Here is a 14545-nt window from a genome sequence, read left to right on the forward strand (position 1 = left end):
AATGCTGACCACCATATTGTTCGAAGTACTGTCTGTCTCTGATGGAAAAACTACAAAATAGTTTTCAGCTAACTGAGCACAGCTAATGCAACAGACAGGTAGGGGGTCTGGGAGCGACAGGTAGCCTAGCGGTTTGAGCACTGGGCCAGTAACCAAAAGGTTGCTAGTTTGAATCGCAGAGCAGACAAGGTGAAAAATATGTCCATCTGCCCTTGAGCAAGACACTTAACCCTAATTGCTCCAGGGTCGCCGTCAATAATGGCTGATCCCTAGCCGTGACCCTCTTCTCCGAGGGTGTCTCAGGGGAAGTTGGGATATGCAAATAATAAATGTGAAACATGACAAATATAAGCACCCCCTATTTGAGGTAGAGCCAATCCACTGAACACACTTGATGAAAACAGGTAGGGGAGAGGATAGGGAGGGCAGGCTTGCATCACAGAGGAAAGAAAGAAAGAAAGAAAGAAAGAAAGAAAGAAAGAAAGAAAGAAAGAAAGAAAGAAAGAAAGAAAGAAAGAAAGAAAGAAAGAAAGAAAGAAAGAAAAGAAAGAGTGAGAGCGAGCTTGTGGTGCCACTCTACTGAACACACCTGATGCTACTCATGCTGCCTGTCTCAGATCCTAGCTTGCATCGCTCCAGTTGGGTGGCGACAATCTGCCGCTCGGCTTCCAGTTCTCGAGTCAGTCGCTCAAATTGCAGCTCCTGTAAAGAAATGAAAAAGTTATTGTCAGTAAGCCTATCTCTATTGTGCCAAAAAGGATCTAGCTTACTGTATTCATGAATCTTTCTCAAATTGTTCTTATGAGGATTGTGACAATTCAAATGCTTAAAAACATCCAGTTATTGTAGCCTAACCACGCTCACCCTCAACACTGGTGTCCCTCAGGGGTGTGTGCTTAGCCCCCTCCTGTACTCCCCATTTACCCACAACTGTCTGGCAACGCACGACTCCAACTCCATCATCAAGTTTGCTGACAATACAACGGTGGTAAGGAGGAGGTCAAAGAACTGGCAGTGTGGTGCCAGGACAACAACCTCTCACACAACAGCAGCAAGAACAAAAGCTGATTGTAGACTACGGGAAACAGTGGGGAGGAGGAAATATACAGCTGCACCCTTGAGGGCATCCTGACTGGTTGTTGCCCTACAGAGGGTGGTGCCAATGGGGGTAAGCTCCAAGCCATCCAGGACGTACAGATGTAGGATCTTAATTTGAGCTAGTTCACTGCAGCAGGAAAATTATTCTGGAGCAACAGGAAATGTGAATTATTATATGGATTATAATTCATGGACATTTTGTAGGGGTTAATAAACATTTTGTTAGGGAAAATGAAGTATGGCATTTCAAAGTGGAAATTATAAACTTTAGAAGCCTTTTTAAAACTCAAATACACTACAAGTTTGCAGGAAAATTCTCAGCAACAAAAAAGTGATAAAATTAAAATCCTACATCTGTATATGTCAGGTGGTGTCTGAGAAAGGCCCGAAAAATTGCCAAAGACTGTAGCCACCTAAGACATGGACTGTTCTCCATGCTCCTGTCCAGCAGGCGGTACCGGTGCATCAAGGCTCAGAACAACAGACTCCTCAACAGCTTCTATCCCCTGGCAATAAAACTGTTAAATGGCTAAACCCTAGTGCTCTCCCTCTCCCACTGACTATCCACACTGACTCTATGTCCATCCACAGGTCTCTACCCACTCAAACACAACCTACGCTGTTGCTAATTTGATTATTGATTAGATGTATTACTCCATTAAACTGCTGTCCATTGATTATTGATTGCCATTACCATTAGTATTTATCTATTTATCCTATACTGGTCACTATTACTCCCGTTTACATGTACATTACCATTAATACATTACTCTAAATATTTATATATTCCTACTACCAGTCACTTTTCAGCCCTGTTAACATATATATCCTACTACCAATCACATTATATGTATAAACCCACCTCAACCACATCAGTACCTCTGCACATTGAATAAGGTACTGGCACTAACCTTTATTTACATGAATTCTCATGTTTCTAACTCACATCTTAGTTCTTTTGTACTTTTTATTCAATTTTCTATTATTATGTATATTATTATTATCACTGCATTGTAGCCTAGTGGTTAGAGCATTTGACTAATAAGGCAAAGTTTGCAAGATCGAATCCCCGAGTTGACAAGGTAATAATCTGTCATTCTGCCCCTGAACCCACTGTTCCTAGGCCGTCATTGAAAATAAGAATTTGTTCTTAACTGACTTGCCTAATTAAATAAAGGTAAAATAAAATTAAAATTACATTGTTGGAAAGAGCTCTCAAGATAAGAATTTCACTGTATTGTTTTACACCTATTGTATTCTGTGCACGTGGCGAATAAACTTTGAAACTTGGGTAGCACTTTATAACAACTTCACGTAATAAAGCATTTATAATGGCTTAGTAAATACTTTATTCATCATTAATCATTAATCCAACATCTGTAAATGTTAGTAACCTAGTTATTCATACATTTATAAACAACTTTTAAAGTACATTTAACATTTACATTTAAGTCATTTAGCAGACGCTCTTATCCAGAGCGACTTACAAATTGGTGCATTCACCTTATGACATCCATAATGATAATGATTCATAAGATCATCCATCATCCATAAAACCATTTATTAATCATTAGTTAAGTATTTTTGCTTGGCCTCATCTAAAGTGTGGGCTATATATAATGTATAAATGTTTTGAGTGACAGGTGTAATTTCTCACAAAAAGATGGACATGCCATTGGTAGACATTGCAGCAGTACCTGATGCCTCAAAATGACCGAGAACATATCAATGGTTAAACAATAAGCACACAATAGAGGGGAAAACACATTGACAAAAACAGTCACACTGTTGTAATAGTGTGATGTGTAACTTCAGCCACTCTCTACGCTGAGTAAAAAAATGTAGTCAGAAAATGCTAACATAAGCGTTTCTTGGCAGTGACTTATCTACAAAAACCAAAGTGTGGATTGCAGTCACTCCTTAGAGCAGTCTAATCTTGGTTAACCCAGAATTCAAATAATTGCGTAATTTGGTCAGCTGCGTGATTGAGTTCTGGGCCATACATGTTAGAAATTGGGAGTTCCGGTTTGCAAAGTCTCCACCCTCGCAAAAGAAAACAGCCAAAGACCACTGCTTACGAGGTAAGGAAACACATATCTGAATACATCCCATTATTTTTAAAGAGTTACTATCCCAGTTAAGGTGACGCCAAACAAACCATGTGTGAAAATAGTCTGAACTTAAAAGACTGAAGCACAGGAATCATTTAAAGGTTATACACAATTGCAAGGTTGAAAATTCGTAATAAAATGTGATATACAATGAGTGCACAAAACATTAGGAACACCTGCTATTTCCATGACATAGACTGACCAGATGAATCAAAATCAATCACATGCACCAAATACAACAGGTGTAAACCTTACAGTGAAAGCCCTTAACCAACAATGCAGTTTTAAGAAAATCCCTAAAAAAAGTAAGACTTATGAATAACAAATAATTAAAGAGCAACAGTAAATAACAATAGCGGGGCTCGGTACCGGTACAGAGTCAATGTGTCAATGTGCGGGGGGCACCGGTGTCGAGATAATTGAGGTAATTATGTACATGTAGGTAGTTATTATTATTAAATTATTATTACAGTGGCATAGATAATGACAGAGAGTAGCAGCAGCGTGGGGGGGGGGCAATGCAAATAGTCTGGGATTAGTTAGCCATTTGATTAGTTGTTCAGGAGTCTTATGGCATGAGAGGTGAAGCAGTTTAAAAGCTTCTAGGCCCAGACTTGGTGCTCCGGTACCACTTTCAGTACCCCTTGCCCGGTAGCAGGGAGAACAGTCTATGACTAAGGTGGCTGGAGTCCTTGACAATTTTTAGGGCCTTTCTCTGACACCGCTTGATATAGAGGTCCTGGACGGCAAGAAGCTTGGCCCCGGTGATGTACTGGGCCGTACGCACTACCCTCTGTAGTGCCTTGCGGTCGGAGGCCGAGCAGTTGCCATACCAGGCAGTGATGCAACCCGTCAGGATGCTCTCGATGGTGCAGCTATAAAACTTTTTTATGATCTGAGGACCCATGCCAAATCTTTTCAGTCTCCTGAGGGGGAATAGGTTTTGTCGTGCCCTCTTCACGACTGTCTTGGTGTGCTTGGACCATTCTTAGTTTGTTGTTGATGTGGACACCAAGGAACTTGAAGCTCTCAACCTGCTCCACTACAGCCCCGTCGATGGGAATTGGGGCGTGCTCAGTCCTCCTTTTCCTGTAGTCCACAATCATCTCCTTTGTCTTGATCATGTTGAGGGAGAGTTTGTTGTCCTTGCACCACTTGGTCAGGTCTCTGACCTCCTCCCTGTCTCATCTTTGTCGGTGATCAGGCCTACCACTGTTGTGTTATCATCAAACTTAATGATGGTGTTGGAGTCATGCCTGGCTGTGCAGCCATAAGTGAACAGGGAGCACAGGATGGGACTGAGCACGCACCCCTGAGGGGCCCCCGTGTTGAGGATCAGCGTGGTGGATGTGTAGTTACCTACCCTTAACACCTGGTGGCGGACCGTCAGGAAGTCCAGGATCCAGTTGCAGAGGGAGGTGTTTAGTCCCAGGGTCTTTAGCTTAGTGATTACCTTAGCATCTTCTTCATCTGACCACTTTTTTTTATAGACAGAGTCACTGGTGCTTCCTGCTTTTAGGTTTGCATGTAAGTAGGAATCAGGTCAAGGGAGAGCTTTGTACGTGTCTCTGTGTGTGGAGTAAAGGTGGTCTAGTATTGTTAACCCTCTAGTTGCACATTTAACATGCTGATAGAAATTAGGTAAAACTGATTTAAGTTTCCCTGCATTAAAGTCCCCGGCCACTAGGAGCGCCGCCTCTGGATGAGCGTTTTCCTGGTTACTTATGGCGGACTACAGCTCATTGAGTGCAGGTTTTAGTGCCAGTCTCGGTCTGTTGTGGTATGTTGACAGCTACGAAAAATACAGATAAACTCTCTAGATAGATAGTGTGGTCTACAGCTTATCATGAGACACTCATCATCAGGCGAGCAAAACCCTGAGACTTGCTTAGATATCGTGCACCAGCTTTTGTTTATAAATATGCATAGGCCCCCGCCCCGTGTTAGGCCCCCGCCCCGTGTCTTACCAGAGGCTTCTGTTCTCTCCTGCCGATGTATAACCCGCCAGCTGTATGTTCTTAATGTTGTCGTTCAGCCACGACTCAGTGAAACATAAGATATTACAGTTTTTAATGTCCCGTTGGTAGGATATACTTGCTTTCAGTTCGTCCGATTTATTTTCCAGCGATTGAAAGTTAGCTAGCAGAATGGAATTTATAGATTAGCCACTTGTCGCCTGATCCTCACAAGGCATCCTGATCTCTTTCCGCAAAATCTATGTTTCCTTTTCCGGCGAATCACGGGGATTTGGGCCTGGTCAGGTGTCCATAGTATATCCCTCGCGTCCGACTCATTGAAGAAGAACTCCTCATCCAATCTGAGGTGAGTAATCCCCGGTTCTGATGTCCAGAAACTCTTTTCGGTCATAAGAGATGGTAGCAAAACATGTTACGAACTACGGGAAAAAAACAAACAAAATAGCATGGTTGGTTAAAAGCCGATAAGACGGCAGCCCTACCCTTTGGCGCCATCTTGATAATCCAGGTGAAAGCTATGATCCCTTATTGATGTCACCTGTTAAATCCACTTCAATCAGTGTAGATGAAGAGGAGGAGACAGGTAAAATAATTTTAAGCCTCAAGACATGGATTGTGTCTGTGTGCCATTCAGAGGGTGAATGGGCAAGACAAAATATTTAAGTACCTTTGAACAGGATATGGTAGTAGGTGCGAGGCACACTGGTTTGAGTGTGTCAAGAACTGCAATGCTGCTGGGTTTTTCATGCTCAACAGTTTCCTTTGTGTATCAACAATGGTCCACCACCCAAAGGACATCCGGCCAACTTGACACAACTGTAGGAAGCATTGGAGTCAACATGGGACAGCATCCCTGTGGAACACTTTCAACACCTTGTGTCTATGCCTCAACGGTGTTCCTAATATTTTGTACACTGGATTTCCTTTAACATCATGCGTTGTGTGCTTATTATTTAACCATTGATATGTTCTAGGCTATTTTGAGACCTTAAGGAGCATTAAGTATTGCTGGAATGTCTGCCAATGGCATTTCCATCTTTTTGTGAGAAATTACACTGGTCACAAAACATTTATAAAGTATAGATTGCCCACACTTTAGACAAGGCCACAGAAAAATAATTAAGCAATTATTAGTAAATGGTTTATAAGGACCTATATTAAACATCTTATGAATGGATTAATGATTCATTCAATATTTACTAATACATTATAAATGCTTTGTTATGTGGGGTTATTATGAAGTGCTACCAAAAATGTAAACTAAATCATATACAGTCACAGTTGGAAATGAATACTAGTAGCTTGTGTTGATGCAATATTTAGATTTACACCAAAGTTCAATTTACAGTATGCCTATTAATGCACATTTTAAGTAATGATTAATTAAGTAAAGCACGTTTTAAGTAAAGAGCTAATGATTAAGAAACTACACTTGCCAAACCATACCCCAAATCAGTAACTGTTAGAATAGATATACCGTGTTGTATGAAATTAAGTGACAAACATGCCTGGGCTAAGAGAACAAAATCCCCAAGCACCTCTTAAGAATAATTACTGAGAATATCCCATCCGAGCAATGAGCCTCAGGCAACTCCAGTCAATACAAACTGTCCACTTTTTCTGTGACAAGGCTGAAATTAGTCCAGTGCCCACAAGGTCAAACACTCTCCCTGGAGCAGTTAAACTAAAGACTGCTACAAAATGTATCACCTTTATTTTGGGCAAGAGCCCAGAGGATCGAGGTCCACAGAAATATCCAATTAAACTCGATGAAGAAAGATCCATATAACTGTTATTAAACAGACTTTGAGCTACTTGTATACTATCACAGTACATGAGTCAGTAGACTTGCATTCAAATGTACTTCCCTTGGTATAATAGTTGCATTTACATAACTTTGTACATGCAAGCAACTGTTGATATTGTCTGTCTTAGTTATCTAGATCTTCCAATATACATATTTTGCATAACTTATAAATAACTCAGCTTCATATTTTTCAGCACAAATAAACTTTGTTCTGAGAAGATGCAGTATTTTGGGATAGAAGAACAAAGAACAAAGGACCAACAAAGTTGACGTGCTTGTTTTAGTTTATGCGAGAGCAAACTAGCTACCTGACGGAATTCAATCAGAGCTGCAAACAAAACCACTAACCCACAATATTCCCTCCAAATGTAGCATAACAAGAAAACACCTGTTACCACTGACAGAGTATCAGAATGAAAGTTAACAAAGACATACCTTCACATGGACCATATTTCAGAGAAAGTGACAAACGCACAGAAATCCACTTTTTGCCCCATCCACAACATGTCTAGAAGTTCATCTGTCCTTATTGAGAAACCGTCATTAGAAACCTGCAAGCCCAGTAGTGACTGCCTCCAAGCAGTAAAGAATAGGAGTTCAGCTAGGCACAAAGGTCTCCATGGCAACAGATAATTTAGAACCCCTTTGGCATTACTTATGCAACATTGCATCACAAAAGGACCCTCCCACCAGTCTGCCTGCCAAATCCTGCCGCTTTCCAATCACTCTTTTGACTGCTCCTCTCCTTAACACCATCTGCACCCCCCACTGAAAAAGCAGAGAGGGGGTAGCTGGGTGGAGGTTGTGGGGGGAGCAATGGAGTGGGGGGAAGGAAAAGCTACAAAGACTGGAAGGATTGTGAGTGTAAGTATTGTGGGGTTGAGCCAACAGAAATGTCTCCTCTGCCTCTCTTCTGGCCATAGTTTTGCATTGTGCTCTCCAGGGATACACAGTGACTGCTGTGCCTCGCTGAGAACTTCGGTAATACACGATACAGTCACTCTTTAAATATAGCTCTGTAAAAAAGACAGGAGAGAAGAAGAAAGGGCCACAGAGGCTTGGGAAGTCACTATTTACTTCCTGTCACACCATAAACTCTGTACATTTATATCCTGTATGATGCATTGTAGTGAAGGAAGTATTTCAGGGGACCCAAGAAAGACAGTCATAAGATAATGAGGTAGTCAGTCTATACATGCGTAAATGACTCGGTCAGTAACTAAGCTACGTTAACAGTAAAAATACTGGTACTCCTAAAATAATGCATCTCAACTTGCAACTGTCACTAACAACTGTAACAATAGGCCTGAGAAAATATACATTTGGGTATGATTGAGAAAATGATTGAATGAAAAGTAATTTTGATCAAATGAAAAGCTGAGGGCAGCTGATAGTGAATAGCAGCTGAGAGGGCCTCTAGAGTGAATAAACAAAGCTATCTCCTCCCAAACCATCTCTTTATTCAAATCGTCATTGGGCCAGTATACCAATTCAAAAACATGTTCAGAATTTGAATACCCAAAGCTTAACAAGACACCAGACATATGTCTGCTGGAACTGAAAGACATAGCTAAATTGGTTAGCAGGATAATTCCGTACACAAACTGTGGAACAGTGTAGAATACCCTGAATTCAAATGGGGGAGGGGGGGGGGGTGTATGCCCAATAGCTTGCAAACAGTACATCCCTGAAAACACCATTAAACTTATTAGTTGGTAGAATAAATGACTAGGGGAAAGAAGATGGAATTCTGCAGCTTCAGGAAACTATAGTAGCTGTGGTCCTCGAGTGGACATGCCTAATTGTGCCCTGTGGTACCGAGACTGACATTTAACTTCTTCAGAGGAGACAATTTGATTACAAAATGTCATCCTGGGTATGCCTCACACATTCTTTTGGGGGTTTCTTCAGATTCCTAAAAACCAAGAGGTGAACTTAATCAGTAAAAAACCAAAGACAAGGAACACCCTGTAACAGAATAAGACTGTGCAGGGAACGTTGGCTGGAGAAGATAAAAAAGTGATGGAACTTTCAGTACAGGCCTACACAAAGTACACCACATTCATATGAAGCTAGGGGTGTCCTACCAAATACCATTGAACTAACTCAAAACATTAAACATTGAGATACAGGGTAGCCTATTAAGCCTAGGATAATAGTATTGGCTGAACTTGAGTAGAGAACCTATGGGCTTTAAAATCCTTGGCTTAAATACTCCCGTTGAGACAACTTTTCCGGGGTTGACTGAGAACTCACCACTACTGCTGACTGTCTTCCCACTCCTCAGCTGAGTAACACAGTGCTGGATTTCAGATTGATCTGTCTAATGCCTCATTCAGATTTGTTAGAGCAACTGTATGCCTCTAAGCCACTCAAACTGCACTTCTACCTCTCTGCCATGGTTGTCTGATTCTATCATTCAAGCCAGATGCAAAGCCAATTTTCCAAGTTGTTCCCCCCTTGAGTCAACTGACAAAAAACCATGTCCTATATGCCAACACTTAGCAGTCTGAAACAAATGAATTGTAAAGAAATGAGAACTCCAAATCCCTGCCTTATTCCCCAAAAACCTCTCTTACTGAATAAATATTGGATCCATTTTGAAATCCCTTCTTATAACAATACAGTACTATGGAATTATAAGCCCTGTTCACACAGTATCAGACATGATTGTGTCAGATGTATTGTTAATTGGTTGAGTTAATGTGGGCAAACAATTCGGCTTTGTAATATTACAAATGAGACACAAGGACCAACACTAACAAATAGCCTAATTGATGAATGTATTGTATAATTCAACAATGAACACAATTAACTATAACTGAGGGATCGAGAATTTATCACCCTGATTTAATGTAGCTAGGCCAGCCATGACACCAATCATCAACTTCAGTTTATTTCATGATGAACAATAAATTATAAGATGTGTTATTCCTAATATTGGCCCTGTCCTGCATGATCCTCATACACATCTTCAGTATCTGGGCTCGACATTCACTCACAGTTAAGTCATGAGTGACAGACAGTCTCCATATTGAACCTTTTGTTCGACAAGACTGGTAAAGAGCAGCACTGTAATATTCTGAATTTGATTGATACGCTAAATGCTATTATGCACATAATTATGACATGGACAAAGTTGGGGGAGGGGATTGATGAAGAAACTACTCAATGTAATTTACTGATGATATAATAACAATATAGAGTAACAACATTAGATTTTCAAATTAAGTGACCCTTTTTTTCCACACACACTATTCAGTCTCTATAAGTTTATTTGAAAACGTCCTATTCATTATAATAGTCTCCTGTCCTCTATCAGCAAAGCAGCCCATATTCTAGAATGGTACAAATTAGGAGTGACTATTTCACAAGACTTAATAATTCCCATTAATTATTTCAGGCTGCTGAAATGACATCACTTCAGCAAAACCCATTTGTTTAAACATTCATTAAGTCTAAAGAGGTGACCATGATAAAAAAAAAAGATTAGCATTCTCTCCCCAAACGAAATAACACATCTGAATATTCTAGCTAAATGCATTCCTCACGTTGCTGTAGAAATGATTGTTAGATGTTTGATATGCCAGCGCTCTGAATAAGATGACACTGATTTGCATTCCCATCTTGCCCTCACGTGTAAGCTACTAATGGCCCCGGCTGGTTTCATTTGCTCACCCTGTTGCCTGCTGCTGATTTGATTCCTGATTTTAGAGCGTCCAATGTGAGAGGACAAAATGAGGCATCACACGTTGGCATTTACAGCACTACTTCAAACTATGGTCACTGGCAGATCTAAATGAGGCTCAATAATAACCAAGCATGGTGGAACATAGTTCATCTTAATATCCTTGGGGACCGAAAACAAAGTCACACCATACAGTACTAGAACCACCCCAAGGTTACAGTCATTTAAAGACCGGGAAGTTAAATTTGAAGTTTCACCTCAACCCAATGCCGATAAACCTTTTCCACCAACACACTCCTCAAGCCCGTTTATTGTTGATATCCAAAGCCAACCGACCCTATGACTGAAAAATGTAGTGGTTATTTGTCCTGGTAAATCCTTTGGAGGGCTAAGCTGATGCTGTTTGCCATTTACTGATGTGGAAGTAAGCAACCATTGACCATTAACACAGCATTTCAAATGTGTATCACTGTTACACATTTGACGGTACAGTATATTGTAAGATAAACAAACATAGCTAACATCAAACATGAAACGTGAAAACTGACAATACTAACAATGGAAGAAGACATGAAAATACATACACTACCGGTCAAACGTTTGGACACACCTACTCATTCAAGGGTTTTTCTTTATTTGTCCTATTATCTACATTGTAGAATAATAGGGAAGACATCAAAACTATGAAATAACACATGGAATCATCTAGTAATCAAAAACGTGTTCAACAAATCTAAATATATTTTAGATTTGAGATTCTTCAAAAAGCCACCCTTTGCCTTGATGACAGCTTTGCACACTCTTGGCATTCTCTCAATTAGCAGGTGTGTCTTCTTAAAAGTTCATTTGTGGAATTTATTTCCTTCTTAATGTGTTTGAGCCAGTTATTTGTGTTGTGACAACGTAGGGTGGGTATACAGAAGATAGCCCTATTTGGTAAAATACCTAGTCCATATTATGTCAAGAACAGCTAAAATAAGCAAATAAAAACAACAGTCCATCATTACTTTAAGTCATGAAGGTCAGTCAATTCGGAAAATTTCAATAACTTTTAACGTTTCTTCAAGTGCAGTCGCAAAAACCATCAAGCTCTATGATGAAACTGGCTCTCATGAGGACCACCACATGAATGGAAGATCCAGAGTTACCATTGCTGCAGAGGATAAGTTCATTAGAGTTACCAGCCTCAGACATTTCAGCCCAAATAAATGCTTTACAGAGTTCAAGTAACAGACACATCTCCACATCAACTGTTCAGAGGAGCCCGTTTGAATCAGGCCTTCATGGTCAAATTGCTGCAGAGAGGCCACTACTATAGGACACCAATAATAAGAAGAGACTTGCTTGGGCCAAGAAACACGAGCAAATCAAATCAAATCAAATTTTATTTGTCACATACACATGGTTAGCAGATGTTAATGCGAGTGTAGCGAAATGCAATGGACATTAGACTGGTGGAAATGTGTCCTTTGGTCTGATGAGTCCAAATTGGAGATTTTTGTTTCCAACCGTCGTGTCTTTGTGAGATGCCGTGTGGGTGAATAGATGAGATGATCTCTGTATGTGTATTTCCCCCCGTAAAGCATGGAGGAGGAGGTGTGATGGAGTGAGGGTGCTTTGCTGGTGACACTGTCTGAGGTTTATTTACAATTCAAGGCACACTTAACCAGCATGGCTAGAACAGCATTTTGCAGCGATACGCCATCCCATCTGGTTTGGGCTTAGTGGAACTATCATTTGTTTTTCAACAGGACAATGACCCAATACACCTCCAGGCTGTGTAAGGGCTAGTTTAGCAAGGAGAGTGATCGAGTGCTGCATCACATGACCTGCTCTCCACAATACCCTGACCTCAACCCAATTGGGATCAGTCGGACCGCAGAGTGAAGGAAAAGCAGCCAAGAAGTGTTCAGCATAGTTGGGAACTCTTCAAGACTGTTGGAAAAGCATTCCAGGTGAAGCTGGTTGAGAGAATGCCAAGAGTGTGCAAAGCTGTCATCAAGGCAAAGGGTGACTATTTGAAGAATCTGAAATATAAAATAATTTTTTGATTTGTTAAACAATTTTTTTGGTTACTACATGAATCCATGTGTCTTGATGTCTTCACTATTATTCTACAATAAAGAAAAACCCTTGAATGAGTAGTTATTGTAAAACTTTTGACCGGTAGTGTATATTCCTAAAATTCATAGAGCTTTTCTTGCCCCAGTGGGTTTTGTGTGGTTGCTCACGCTTGAACTCCCTCCTCTCGCTGCTCCACAATGCACAGGAAGTAGACAAATCCCCTGAAAAGCATCAACAACAAAAACATCTGCCTTTTATTTGTATTCAAACAACTATCCCAATGCTGTCAACAGAATAAAAAACCAAAGAGCCAGCCGTGACTGAGGTGCACCGGCTTGAATAAATGCAAGCTTGTGGAGGTCTGTTTATATACACACACACACACACACACACACACACACACACACACACACACACACACACACACACACACACACACACACACACACACACACACACACACACACACACACACACACACACACACACACACACACACACACACACACACACACACACACACATGCCTGTAGGCTTTTATTTTTACCCTCCTGTTAGGGCCATTAGTATGTCCCAGAGCAGCCCCATGGGTCTGCGTTGCGGTGGCCCACTTTACCATTCCACAGCTTGTCCTTTTCTACCTTTTTCTTAAAAGCAGGAGGAGTGTCAGTGTAACCACTGTCATGATGCAGGGGATTGTCATGGTTCCTTTCCCATCTACACACATGGTCTTGGTTCTACTCTAAAATGGCTGCATGTGATAAACATAAATAGGCTATATCTTATTGCTGGTAAGGAATATCAGTAGGATACTTCCATAATGCAACTACAAGCCAAATATATTATATTGAGCACAAACTCTTATACAACTGAACATAGTTTTACACCGCAAGCATGTATACAATGACAATGTGCAGAATGTATTTTCCAGGCCAACTTTCTCCATGTTCCGTACTACTGAATGATTAACTTTATTAGTTACTATATTATTACAGAGATATTCTTGTGAGAGATAAAATCGAATCAAATAAAAAAATGTGTAGCTGTTAATGCGAGGTTCGTGAAATGCTTGTGTTCCTAGCTCCAACAGTGCAGTAGTATCTAACAATTCACAACAATACACACAAATCTAAAAGTGAAATAACGGAATAAAGACGTGCAATATAGGAGTGGCATTGACTAAAATACAGTCGAATAGAATACAGTATTCGGTTGCGGGCGATGATACAGTCCGCCAGGGTGCTCTCAATTCTGCATCTGTAAAAGTTTCTGAGGGTCTTAGAGGCCAAGCCAAATTTCTTCAGCCTTCTGAGGTTGAAGACTTCACCACACTGTCTGTGTGGGTGGACAATTCAGATTATCAGTGATGTGTACACAGAGGAACTTTAAGCTTTCCACCTTCTCTATTGTGGTCCCGTCGATGTGGATAGGGGCATGCTCCCTCTGCTGTTTCCTTAAGTCCACGATCAGGTCCTTCATTTTGTTGACGTTGAGGGAGAGGTTATTTTCCTGGCACCAGTCCACCAGGGCCCTCAACTTCTCCTTGTAGGCTGTCTCGTCATTGTTGGTAATCAGGCCTACTACTGTTGGAGGTGTGCTTGGCCACACAGTCATGGGTGAACAGGGAGTACAGGAGGGGGTTGAGCACCTTTGCACCTTTGTGGGGCCCCTGTGTTGAGGATCAGCGAAGTGGAGGTGTTGTTTCCTACCTTCACCACCTGGGGGCGGCCCATGAGGAAGTCCAGGACCTAGTTGCACATGGAGGGGTTCAGATCCAGGGCCCTGAGCTTAATGATGAGCT

General features: G+C 41.0%; 1 protein-coding gene across 7 annotated transcripts in view; it reads right to left on the reverse strand.

Moving 5' to 3' along the window:
- LOC124009838 (catenin delta-2-like) overlaps nt 1-14545 on the reverse strand; it is a 161235-nt gene that overhangs the window by 124619 nt on the left and 22071 nt on the right. For 6 of the 7 annotated variants that reach the window (XM_046322027.1, XM_046322029.1, XM_046322026.1 and 3 more), the window contains exon 3: nt 590-702. In XM_046322027.1, the coding sequence (XP_046177983.1) occupies nt 590-702 (113 nt within the window). Of the gene's footprint in view, nt 1-589; nt 703-7427; nt 7585-14545 lie in introns of those variants that run through there. The other variant, XM_046322032.1, reaches the window with a different exon arrangement.

The sequence above is a fragment of the Oncorhynchus gorbuscha genome, linkage group LG22 (assembly GCF_021184085.1).
Source record: "Oncorhynchus gorbuscha isolate QuinsamMale2020 ecotype Even-year linkage group LG22, OgorEven_v1.0, whole genome shotgun sequence".
NCBI lineage: Eukaryota > Metazoa > Chordata > Actinopteri > Salmoniformes > Salmonidae > Oncorhynchus > Oncorhynchus gorbuscha.